General features: G+C 38.6%; 1 protein-coding gene across 1 annotated transcript in view; it reads left to right on the plus strand.

Annotated features, from left to right (window-relative positions):
* LOC128640848 (protein-glutamine gamma-glutamyltransferase 5-like) overlaps nucleotides 1–13640 on the plus strand; it is a 74846-nt gene extending 61206 nt beyond the window's left edge. Inside the window, exons 12-13 of the mRNA XM_053693286.1 lie at nucleotides 8093–8229; nucleotides 13309–13640. Coding sequence (XP_053549261.1) covers nucleotides 8093–8229; nucleotides 13309–13456 — 285 coding nt within the window. The 3' untranslated portion in view covers nucleotides 13457–13640. The remainder of the gene's footprint in view (nucleotides 1–8092; nucleotides 8230–13308) is intronic.
* Nucleotides 13641–13949: the final 309 nt, after the last annotated feature.

Here is a 13949-nt window from a genome sequence, read left to right on the forward strand (position 1 = left end):
TTTATGAGTGTAATCCTATCCGACCGTTACCTGCTGCTAGACTAGTGTTTATGCCACTAGTTAGCACGGTCCACTCCCACTCCCAGCGCACATGTCAGGAGGGAGGAAGAAGTCAGAGCAGCAGAGCCAGAGTGGAGTCAGACTAGTACGCCGCGCCCGCAATGATAAGGTAAGTAGTGTCAACAGAAATTACCAAACTCATCACCGGGTCCGTATCAGAACCAGACCACCAGTGCCACTGCCAGCCAGAATTATAATTAAATTATTATAGCCCCTGTTTTTGCCTGGGCCCTGGGGAATAGGGATTGGAAATGGCAACGCACGCAAAATGCAGCTTAGCCTCTACCGTTACCCAGGTGACGTCGCAGGGCCAGCCAGCCAAGTTCCAAAGGACCCAGAGTCACTCTGAGCCAGCCAGCCAGCCAAATTCCAACTTCCAAAGGACCCAGAGTCTGAGCCAGCCAGCATGCCAGAGTGTGAGAGTGATCTATGCTGCTTTAAAGTGAAAGCTGGTTATTTTATTTCAAATTCATTTTTAACCTGGGTAAAATAAAACATACAAGATGTAAATGATCTACATCTTGTATGTTTTACCCAGGTTAAAAATGAATTTAAAAAAAATAACTGGCTTTCACTTTAAAGCAGCATAGATCACTCTCACACTCTGGCATGCTGGCTCAGATGTATTTAAAAATTAAATCCCATGTTTAAATATTAAACCATAAAAAATTGAATTGTTAAGTTATATAATCTACTTACTTAATGTATATAATAAAGTAATGGCTGCCTACCTGCAACCATATTGAATCCTAATTTTTAAGGATGAATGTAGAGTTTAGAATTATATATATATATATATATATATATATATATATATATATTATATATTTTTGTTGTTAAAATAAAGCTTTGTTTGTTTTAAAACAAAAACCTGTCTCCTAAGTTGTTGAGCTGTCTCCTATATTCAAAGCAAATTTGCCAATCGCTACTGTACTGGTGGAAGAGACTCAGTCAGTGCTAATGGATTAGGGGGGCGCAATTCTTGCCTTGCCCTGGGCGCTGAGAAGCCACGCTACGCCACTGCCTCCTCCTCACCTCTTTATGGCTTGTGAGCATAATTTAGCTCATGCCTGACAAAGAAGGGCTACAGTGCATTCTAAAGGAATACTCTGCTATCCTCATCGGTAGCCATGGGGTTAAATAGTGCTCTGCATTTTTGTTGTTGAAAGAATGCTGAATTGGGAGGGGGGAAAAGCCTTCACCTACTCATCGCTGCTTCTGGATGTCTGCTGTAAGGAGAAGGACAGCACTTCTTCCTTCCTCTGACATTCTCTTAAACTTTTTTTGCTTGAAGTGGCTGTGCTTATTAGAATTTTACATATTTATAATTAAAAGTGATTGCTTCTGATGACGAACAAAAATACTTTTCTAATACCCTGCACTATCACAGCCGTTCTTCCTGTTTTAAATTCTCCGGATCCATGACAATGCTGTGTGATTTATGTATACAACTGTCATTAGGTCCTTCCCTCTCTGCCTAGCACAGGAAATAGATCAAGCAGTGTTTTTTTTTTTTTTTTTTTTTATTTTATTACAGTCAGTGCTCTGTCATGCCGTATTTCTGCTTAGTTTTGTCGGTGGCCAGCACTGTTGAAAAAATAAATACTTTTAACACAATCCTCTAGTGTTGCGTGGCTTGATGAGCTGCCTGCACGACACAGAGAGAGCGAAGGTGCGTAGAGGGAACATTGGTGGAGAGATTAATTGGTGGATGCTTCTTACCTCAAAATATATTTTCTACAGATGATAGAAATGTACTACCTACGGGCTGCTTAATGGCTTCTGCCTTGACAAGCAAGATGGGTGTTGATCACTCAATTTAAATGTTCACATAACTTTCAGGACTGGAACTAAAGCTAATGCTTTGTCTTGCATCTATCATGAATCAGCTGGATCCAAGACTACTCCTGCTACCATTCTAGAGCTTGGTATTTTTTTTAACACTGAAGTTTTGTTGGACAGAATTAAGTCCTAAATGCAATGATCCAGAATGCTGATGCTTCTTTGGTCTTGTCTCAAGAATTCTTTCTTCATCAGGATAAAAAAATAAAAAATCCCTAACCCTTTAGTGCAAGAGTTATAACATTATTTTCATGATTCTGGGTGGGTTCAGGTTCATGTAAGGCATATTCACCTGCTAGCTAATGCCCTGTTCCTGGACAAGTGAGACAGCACTTCTAGGCAGACTTGAGTGTACTTTGCTGACAGTGGTTGGTTATAAACACACATGCACATTAGTGCACCTCTCTCAAATGGATCACATCTAAGTTCTGATCAAATGCTGGGAGGCAATTCCAAGGCCAGATGTGTTGTCTGATGTGCTAAGTCCTAATTAGGAGAACATTTTTAACCTAGATAAGCTTGCTATTCCAGTTGCTTGGTTGATGGTTTATCTGCTTCTATCATGCTTGTGTCATGTAATCTTGATTTCTGATTTCCTGGGGTATCTATTGGTTTCCTATTTACCTTAACCAATGGTACCATATTCCAGGACATCCCAGCACAAGCCTTTTAGGAATGAGACAGCCTTTTTAGACCAATTCCATATTGGCCTTTCAGTAGATATAAAATATGAACTATCCCATATTGGCATTTCCGAGACTCTGAGGCTTTAATTAAAGTGGCAGCTCAGATTAACATGCTTTTAAAAGCAGGGACAGACTGATATACGGTAGAAGTTGCTCCTGGACAGGAGATTAGCAAAACAACAGCCTATTATGCTTTTGTTTGTTCCTTGACTGATTGGTTCTCTCTTTTTTCTGTATAATTGTTCAAGAACCTCTAGCCACCCATTGTGATTTGAAGGAGTGGAGAGATTTATTGGTGGACACTTCTTACCTCAAAATGCATTTTCTACAGATGATAGAAATGTATTATCTACGGTCTGCTCAATGGCTTCTGCCTTGACAAGCAAGATGGGCGTTGATCTGTCAATTTCATTTTCACATAACTTTCAGGACTGGAACAAAAAAAACTGATGCTTTTTCTTGCATCTATGCTGAATCAGCTGGATCCAAGACTACTCCTGCTACCATTCTAGAGTTTGGTCATTTTTTTAACACTCAAGTTTTGTTGAACAGAATTAAGTCCTATAATGCAATGATCCAGAATGCTGATGCTTATTTGGTCTTGTCTCAAGGATTCTTTCTTCATCAGGATAAACTTTTTTCACTGCCCCTTTAAGGCAAGAGGTATAAAAATGTTTTCATGATTCTGTGTGATTTTTTTGTCAGGTTCATGTGAGGCATATTTACCTGCTAGCTCATGCCCTGTTCCTGGCCAAGTGTGACAGCACTTCCAGGCAGACTTGAGTGTACTGTACTGACAGAGGTTTGTAGTAAACACACATGCACAGTAGTGCATCTCTCTCAAATGGATCACATGTGAGTTCTGCTCAAATGCTGGGAGGAAATTCTGAGGTCAGGTGTGTTGTCTGATGTGCTATGTCCTAATTAGAAGAACATATTTAAGCCATATAAGCTTGCTATTCAAGTTGCTTAGTTGTTGGTTTATCTGCTCCTTCTATGCTTGTGTCATGTAATCTTGATTTTTGATATCCTGGGTTATCTTTGGTTTCCCTATTTATCTTATGCAATGGTACCATATTCCAGGACATCCCAACGCAAGCCCTTTAGGCCTTTTATTTGGACTGATCTCCTGGCACTGACCCTTGGCTACATTTCCTCACCAAGGAATATTTCCCTACCTTCCATTCAGATTCACCTTCTTGTATTAAGTAAGGCCTAGATTTAGAGTTTTGACGGTAACGACCCGCGTAGCTAACGCTGGCTTTTTTCTGGCCGCACCTTTTAAATACCTCTGGTATTGAGAGTTCACAGAATGGCTGCGTTAGGCTCCAAAAAAGGAGCATACAGGCATATTTACCGCCACTGCAACTCTCGATACCAGAGTTGCTTACGGACGCAGCCAGCTTCAAAAACGTGCTTGTGCACGATTCCCCCATAGAAAACAATGGGGGAATCGTGCACAATTAACCCCTAATCTGCCGCCCCCGCTATCGCTGACCCCTGCATATTATTTTTAACCCTTAATCTGCCGCTCCGTACACCCCCGCCACCTACATTATTCCTATGTACCCCTAATCTGCTGCCCTAACATCGCCGACCCCTATATTATATTTATTAACCCCTAATCTGCCGCCCCCAACGTCGCCTCCACCTAACTACACTTATTAACCCCTAATCTACCGACCAGACCTGAGCGCTACTATAATAAATGTATTAACCCCTAATCCGCCTCACTCCCGCCTCAATAACCCTATAATAAATATTATTAACCCCTAATCTGCCCTCCCTAACATTGCCGACACCTAATTTCAAGTATTAACCCCTAATCTGCCGACAGGAGCTCACCGCTACTATAATAAATTTATTAACCCCTAAAGCTAAGTCTAACTTTAACCCTAACACACCCCTAAATTAAATATAATTTAAATCTAACGAAATAAATTAACTCTTATTAAATAAATTATTCCTATTTAAAGCTAAATACTTACCTGTAAAATAAACCCTAATATAGCTACAATATAAATTATAATTATATTATAGCTATTTTAGGATTTATATTTATTTTACAGGTAACTTTGTATTTATTTTAACCAGGTACAATAGCCATTACATAGTTAAGAACTATTTAATAGTTACCTAGTTAAAATAATTACAAAATTACCTGTAAAATAAATCCTAACCTAAGTTACAATTAAACCTAACACTACACTATCAATAAATAAATTAAATACAATTCCTACAAATAAATACAATTAAATAAACTAACTAAAGTACAAAAAATAAAAAAGAACTAAGTTACAAAAAATAAAAAAATATTTACAAACATTAGAAAAAAATTACAACAATTTTAAACTAATTACACCTACTCTAAGCCCCCTAATAAAATAACAAAGACCCCCAAAATAAAAAAATGCCCTACCCTATTTTAAATTACAAAAGTTCAAAGCTCTTTTACCTTACCAGCCCTGAACAGGGCCCTTTGGGGGGCATGCCCCAAAGAATTCAGCTCTTTTGCCTGTGTGATTTTTTTGTCAGGTTCATGTGAGGCTGAAGAGGTCCAGAAGAGGCTCCAAAATCTTCATCCTATCCTGGAAGAAGAGGCAATCCAGACCGGCAACCTATTGGCTGTTCCGATCAGCCAATAGAATGCGAGCTCAATCTGATTGGCTGATCGGATCAGCCAATCGGATTGAACTTGATTCTGATTGGCTGATTCTATCAGCCAATCAGAATTTTCCTACCTTAATTCCGATTGGCTGATAGAATCCTATCAGCCAATCGGAATTCGAGGGATGCCATCTTGGATGACGTCCCTTAAAGGAACCGTCATTCTTCAGTTGGACGTCGTCGGAAGAAGATTGATCCGCGCTGGAGGTCTTCACGATGGAGCCGGTCCTCATCGGATGAAGATAGAAGATGCCGCTTGGATCAAGATGGTTGCCGGTCTGGATCGCCTCTTCTTCCAGGATAGGATGAAGATTTTGGAGCCTCTTCTGGACCTCTTCAGCCGACGGATGATGGATGTCTAGCCCCCGCTTGGGTTGGATGAAGATTTTGGAGCCAGGACCGATCGGTGTGATACCCGGTGAAGTGAAGACAAGGTAGGAAGATCTTCAGGGGCTTAGTGTTAGGTTTATTTAAGGGGGGTTTGGGTTAGATTAGGGGTATGTGGGTGGTGGGTTGTAATGTTGGGGGGGGTATTGTATGTGTTTTTTTACAGGCAAAAGAGCTGAATTCTTTGGGGCATGCCCCGCAAAGGGCCCTTTACCTGGTAAGGTAAAAGAGCTTTGAACTTTTGTAATTTAGAATAGGGTAGGGCATTTTTTTATTTTGGGGGGTTTTGTTATTTTATTAGGGGGCTTAGAGTAGGTGTAATTAGTTTAAAATTAATGTAATTTTTTTCTAATGTTTGTAAATATTTTTTTATTTTTTGTAACTTAGTTCTTTTTTATTTTTTGTACTTTAGTTAGTTTATTTAATTGTATTTATTTGTAGGAATTGTATTTAATTTATTTATTGATAGTGTAGTGTTAGGTTTAATTGTAGATAATTGTAGGTATTGTATTTAATTAATTTATTGATAGTGTAGTGTTAGTTTTAATTGTAACTTAGGTTAGGATTTATTTTACAGGTAATTTTGTAATTATTTTAACTATTTTAGCTATTAAATAGTTCTTAACTATTTAATAGCTATTGTACCTGGTTAAAATAAATACAAAGTTGCCTGTAAAATAAATATTAATCCTAAAATAGCTATAATATAATTATAATTTATGTTGTAGCTATATTAGGGTTTATTTTACAGGTAAGTATTTAGATTTAAATAGGAATAATTTATTTAATAAGAGTTAATTTATTTCGTTAGAATAAAATTATATTTAACTTAGGGGGGTCTTAGGGTGAGGGTTAAAATTAGCTTTAGGGGTTAAAAAATGTATTAGAGTAGCGGTGACCTCCGATCGGCAGATTAGGGGTTAATACTTGAAGTTAGGTGTCGGCGATGTTAGGGAGGGCAGATTAGGGGTTAATACTATTTATTATAGGGTTATTGAGGCGGGAGTGAGGCGGATTAGGGGTTAATAACTTTATTATAGTAGCGGTGCAGTCCGGTCGGCAGATTAGGGGTTAATAAGTGTAGGCAGGTGGAGGCGACGTTGAGGGGGGCAGATTAGGGGTTAATAAATATAATATAGGGTCGGCGGTGTTAGGGGCAGCAGATTAGGGGTACATAACTATAATGTAGCTGGCGGCGGCGTGCGGACGGCAGATTAGGGGTTAATAATAATATGCAGGGGTCAGCAATAGCGGGGGCGGCAGATTAGGGGTTAATAAATATAATTTAGGGGTTGGAGGTGTTAGGGGCAGCAGATTAGGGGTGCATAGGGATAACGTAGTTGGCGGCAGTGTACGGAGCAGAAGATTAGGGGTTAAAAAATTTTAGAGAGTTGTGGCGATGTGGGGGGGCCTCGGTTTAGGGGTACATAGGTAGTTTATGGGTGTTAGTGTACTTTAGAGCACAGTAGTTAAGAGCTTTATGAACCGGCATTAGCCCAGAAAGCTCTTAACTACTGACTTTTTTCTGCGGCTGGAGTTTTGTCGTTAGATTTCTAACGCTCACTTCAGACACGACTCTAAATACCGGAGTTAGAAAGATCCCATTGAAAAGATCGGATACGCAATTGATGTAAGGGGATCTGCGGTATGGAAAAGTCGCGGCTGAAAAGTGAGCGTTAGACCCTTTCCTGACTGACTCCTAATACCGGCGGTAGCCTAAAACCAGCGTTAGGAGCCTCTAACGCTGGTTTTCACGGCTACCGCCAAACTCTAAATCTAGGCCTAAGTGTTTTCCTTACCTGCATTACAGTATGTTTGTAGGCAGTATGTAAGGGTGAGAAATGCATACACATTACAGAATTATTTTTGCACTGTTATGTCAGTTAAGTTGAGTTGATATGTGCTAATATCTTATTTGCCCTAGCCATAGAGTGGGTAAACATAAAAGATTAGATAACAAGATTACAAGTGTAGTTCAAAAATATTAGCACTATTGTGCTAATCATTCAAGCTAAATAAATAGCACTTTTATTTTTGCGCTCATATACACCTTAGAGCCTTCTCATAAACCACATCCCTTTAAATCACTGCATTATTGATTGTGCTCTATAATCTAGCCCTAAGAGCAAAATCAAATATTTATTCAGGAGATGTATTCCTCAAACCAAGCAGCTGTGGGCACTGTTGTATCACATACTAATATTTATGTTAGTCAGCATAATTTTCAGTAATTGTTATTACTGCTCACTCAGATTGTTATTTTTATTTGCACTTAAATAGCTAAAGGTCTTGTAAACTTTCTAGGAGTACCCAGGCATAAATGGCCAAACTGTCTTGTCATAAATTTATTTTTTTATTCTAACATTTAAAGCTTTGTCATAAAACTTTAATTAAAAAAATAATCTTTTTTTTCTTAATTTAATTTAATTGGTGACTGTATTTTATGACAGATTTATGGATCCCCAGAACTCAACAAGCCTCTTAGTGTTACGTTGTCTTTTACGAATCCGTTTAATGACATTCTCAGTAATTGCATGATGACAGCAGAAGGTGCGGGCCTGCTTCCCAGTGGACCTATAACAGTGTAGTAAGTATTCAACAATTTTTTTCCAGGTTTATTAATAGGGAGCAAACTGGGATAAGATTCACGCATGTGACATTGGGTTATGGAAGGGTAATAAGTCACTTAAAAGTAATGCATCTAAAAGTTAAGTAGACAATAGTACTTTTGTCTGCCCATGCCAGATGCAAGCTACCTTGCAAGTCCCAGTACAAGAACCCTCTTAGGATTCTAAAAGCCCCTTCACAGTGGGATGGGAAAACGTATTTAACGTTCCGGCTCGCATATTAAGAAGTAAGCTTTTTGCGTGCTTTGGGTAGCGCTCATATTAGAAGTTAAAAGTAAAAAGTTTTCACTCACGCACTAATCCAATATGCAAAACTCCAAAGTTAGGATATTGCACGCATGTTGACTTATTCACCCATATAAGTAAATAGAGCAAAAAACCCTACTTGCGTGCAAACCCGATCGCATATTCTTGTGTGCTAACCTGACATGGAAATATGAATATTTCACATTCCAATGTTCTTCACATAGCAGAATATGTACTATTTATTCATAAATACATATTTCTATATGTATCTAATTTTTTGATACAATAGATATCTATACCTATATATAGATAATTATATATAGGTATAGATATATACAGATATATATAGGAATACCTATTTAAAATATATAGAATATATTCCCCTATGTGAAGAACATTGAACTGTGAAATATTTATTTATATATATATATATATATATATATATATATATATATATATATATATATATATATATATACAGTGGGGCAAAAAGGTATTTAGTCAGCCACCAATTGTGCAAGTTCTCCCACTTAAGAAGATGAGAGAGGCCTGTAATTTTCATCATAGGTATACCTCAACTATGAGAGACAAAATGTGGAAACAAATTCAGACAATCACATTGTCTGATTTGGAAAGAATTTATTTGCATATTATGGTGGAAAATAAGTATTTGGTCACCTACAAATAAGCAAGATTTCTTGCTCTCACAGACATGTATCTTCTTCTTTAAGAGGCTCCTCTGTCCTCCACTCATTACCTGTATTAATGGCACCTGTTTGAACCTGTTATCAGTACACTCCACAACCTCAAACAGTCACACTCCAAATTCCATTATGGTGAAGACCAAAGAGCTGTCGAAGGACACCAGAAACAAAATTGTAGACCTGCACCAGGCTGGGAAGACTGAATCTGCAATAGGCAAGCAGCTTGGTGTGAAGAAATCAACTGTGGGAGCAATAATTAGAAAATGGAAGACATACAAGACCACTGATAATCCCCTCGATCTGGGGCTCCACACAAGATCTCACCCAGTGTGGTCAAAATGATCCCAAGAACGGTGAGCAAACATCCCAGAACCACATGGTGGGACCTAGTGAATGATCTGCAGAGAGCTGGGACCAACGTAACAAAGGCTACCATCAGTAACACACTACACCGCCAGGGACTCAGATCCTGCAGTGCCAGATGTGTCCCCCTGTTTAAGCCAGTACATGTCCAGGCCCATCTGAAGTATGCTAGAGAGCATTTAGATGATCCAGAAGCGGATTGGAAGAATGCCATATGGTCAGATGAAACCAAAGTAGAACTGTTTGGTAGAAACACAACTCATCGTGTTTGGAGGAGAGAGAATGCTGAGTTGCAACCAAAGAACACCATACCTACTGTGAAGCATGGGGGTGGCAACATCATACTTTGGGGCTGTTTCTCTGCAAAGGGAACAGGACAACTGATCCATGTACATGAAAGCATGAATGGGGCCATGTATTGTGAGATTTTGAGTGCAAACCTCCTTCCATCATCAAGGGCATTGAAGATTAAACGTGGCTGGGTCTTTCAGCAGGACAATAATCCCAAACACACTGCCCGGGCAATGAAGGAGTAGCTTCGTAAGAAGCATTTCAAGGTCCTGGAGTGGCCTAGCCAGTCTCCAGATCTCAACCTCATAGAAAACCTTTGGAGGGAGCTGAAAGTCCATGTTGCCCAGCGACAGCCCCAAAACATCACTGCTCTAAAGGAGATCCACATGCTGGAATGGGCCAACATACCAGCAACAGTGTGTGACAACCTTGTGAAGACTTACAGAAAACGTTTGACCTCTGTCATTGCCAACAAAGGATATATAACAAAGTATTGAGATGAACTTTTGATATTGACCAAATTCTTATTTTCCACCATAATTTGCAAATCAATTCTTACCAAATCAGACAATGTGATTGTCTGGATTTGTTTCCACATTTTGTCTCTCATAGTTGAGGTATACCTATGATGAAAATTAAAGGCCTCTCTCATCTTCTTAAGTGGGAGAACTTGCACAATTGGTGGCTGACTAAATACTTTTTTGCCCCACTGTGTGTATGTATATACCATTGTTAGCCTGTTCTATGGCAATTTACCACCTGGGTGCAGCTTTTTAGCCCAGTAATGCTTTTCACAGAGTAGAACTCTCCTGAAGTATATCAGTCTGATCCCACCTATTACGGTCAGTCCAGCACTGAAATACCAGGCAATTCCTCTCTGAACAAGGAACACAGCAACCCCAGATGATCGTTTCGGCCTTCCTTGGGCCTCGTCAGTGAGGTGTAGCCATATTCCTCTAAGCACACTGAGCAAGGAGTCCACGTCTGGTTGCCCCTTTTTCCCATAGGGAGACTAAATACATACAGAGAGAAGTGCACTCACAGGAACGAACAACTGGCTCAATACCATTGTTAGCCTGTTCTATGGCAATTTACCACCTGGGTGCAGCTTTTTAGCCCAGTAATGCTTTTCACAGAGTAGAACTCTCCTGAAGAATATCAGTCTGATCCAGCCTATTACGGTCAGTCCAGCGCCGAAATACCAGGCAATTCCTCTCTGAACAAGGAACACAGCAACCCCAGACGATCGTTTCGGCCTTCCTTGGGCCCCGTCAGTGAGGTGTAGCCATATTCCTCTAAGCACACTGAGCAAGGAGTCCACGTCTGGTTGCCCCTTTTTCCCATAGGGAGACTAAATACATACAGAGAGAAGTGCACTCACAGGAACGAACAACTGGCTCAATACCATTGTTAGCCTGTTCTATGGCAATTTACCACCTGGGTGCAGCTTTTTTGCCCAGTAATGCTTTTCACAGATTAGAACTCTCCTGAAGTATATCAGTCTGATCCTGCCTATTACGGTCAGTCCAGCGCCAAAATACCAGGCAATTCCTCTCTGAACAAGGAACACAGCAAACCCAGACGATCGTTTCGGCCTTCCTTGGGCCTCGTCAGTGAGGTGTAGCCATATTCCTCTAAGCACACTGAGCAAGGAGTCCACGCCTGATTGCCCCTTTTTCCCATAGGGAGACTAAATACATACATACATACATATATGTCTATATATGTGTACATATGTATTTATGTGTTTATATGTCTGTAAATACATCTATACACTTATAAACACATAAATACATCTGTACACACACATATATACAGTACATATATATATATGTATATATATATACTGTATATATACATAAATATACATCTTTAGACGTATATGTATCTATCTCAATTTTAAAGCCCTTTGCCTGAGACCTCATATCTTTGAGCCCTTATAACTTTTTCATGCAATATTTTTTTGAATAAGGTTTATCATATAGTGTTATTATGAGTGTAACTGTACTTTGTATTCTATCTTTGATGTGTTTTGTGACACTTTTTTGTTTAGCGAAACAGTTAATTAGTGCTCTGAGGACGCACTATCCGGACAAGTGTTAACTTAAATTGCGCTTAAGCAATCGCGTTTAGTTTCAACTTGAAATATGAGCGATACACCTGACGTGCGCAAAAAGCTGTAAATAAAACCCCTTTTCGCTCATGCGTAACTGTTATTGCGTCACTTGTTATCTGGCCATGTTTAAAATAGACCTATAGACAACTGCAATAAAACCGAAGGTGCAATATAAAATGCTTGACATATGTTTGTCTCTAACTCATAAAAAAAATCTATCTTTCATCTATCTGTCTATCCATCTATCTATCTATCTATTTATCTATCTATCTATCTATCCATCATCTTTAAAATATAAGGGCCAGATTAGGAGGGGCAGCTTAATAGATGTGCACAAGAGAAAAGGGGTTTAACGTGGCTGTTTATGCAAGTTAGGTTAAGCACTTGTGTTGTGTTACAAGTTTAACCCCTTAGTGACCATACCGTTTTTCAATTTTCTTACCGTAAAGGGTTGGGGGTTTTACTGTTAGGGGGGACTTTGTAATTTTTGTAGGTAAAAGAGCTGATTAACTTAGGGCAATGCCCTACAAAAGGCCTATTGGTAGTTTATTGTTAGATTAGGGGGTGTTGGCCTATTGGTAATTTAAGCTGTAAATAAAACCCCTTTTCGCTCATGCGTAACTGTTATTGCGTCACTTGTTATCTGGCCATGTTTAAAATAGACCTATTTAGTAGACATGTACGTTTCTATTCGTTCCAAATCGAAATTCGGCCGAATTTGTTAAATTTGGAGATTCGGATCAATTTGAATTTCCGAATTACTGTAGTACCGAATCTACCGAATAAATACGAATTTGTTCGGATTTATTTGTTACATTCGGATGGCCATGGATTACAATAGTATTGTACAGTATATTAGGTTATATCACTCTGCTATGGGTTACATCTAATATACAGTACATAATGCTAGTCTAATACACAGCACATCCTATCTAACACATACCGAAATTCCGAATTTCCGAATCAAACTGAACCAAATCCAGCCGAATTTATTCGAATCCGAATGAATCCAAAATTAATCCGAAACGAATTAATTCTAATTTTTTCAAATTCAAATCGATCTGAACCGAAATTCAAAAACATCCGAATCGATCCGAACCGAAACAAATTTTTCGGCCATGCACAAGTCTACTATTTAGAATGTCATGCTACTTGAGCAATCAGATTTAGGAAGTCAGACAATATATTTGCTAATATTATGTCATTTTATTTTCTCACATTCAGTTCCCTATAATTATAAATCATACAAAAATGCTTCTTTCCATTTGCTTCCTCCATGTGTTATCTTATGTTCACTTACATGTGCTCTGCCATTTCAGCATGGATCAGATATTCCCTTACCGTTCTGGCTATGTGAAGATCTGCTGTGTGCCTGTTAAACATGGAACCCAACAGCTGGAAGTCAATTTTTCCTGTGATAAAATCAAATTTGTAAAAGGGAGTGCATTGATTGCTGTTCCTTTCTAGCAAGGAAAACACATGTGGAACTCAATATATTATTTATTACTGGATTTGTGAAATAATCCCAGTTAATATAATTATATTCATCATTCTGTTTGTTTACCATACTTCTTTCAGGCCTATTTTAAGGCTTATTAAAATTAATGATTGCACAATAAATTATGGGACTCACTAATCATTAATGTGAAAATGGGCTATGTTTATTTTTTTAAATTACAATTGCTCTGTTTTATTTAAAGTATGAAATAGACCATGTGACAGGCTACGGAAGGTATTCAGAGATTTTACCAGCGCTATCAAGTTACACTGCTACACTGGGATCCATTACATTACATGGTTTTTATAGGGTTTTGCAATTTCAAGTCATTTTAAACCCCATGATAACACTTTTATTTAAGGTTTTTCAAATGCATTCATGAAATGAAAACACTTCCTTTAACTTGCATGGGGGAAATGTGAACTACTATTTAAATCAATCAGAGCACCACCTTTTCCAATT

The sequence above is a fragment of the Bombina bombina genome, chromosome 1 (genome assembly GCF_027579735.1).
Source record: "Bombina bombina isolate aBomBom1 chromosome 1, aBomBom1.pri, whole genome shotgun sequence".
NCBI lineage: Eukaryota > Metazoa > Chordata > Amphibia > Anura > Bombinatoridae > Bombina > Bombina bombina.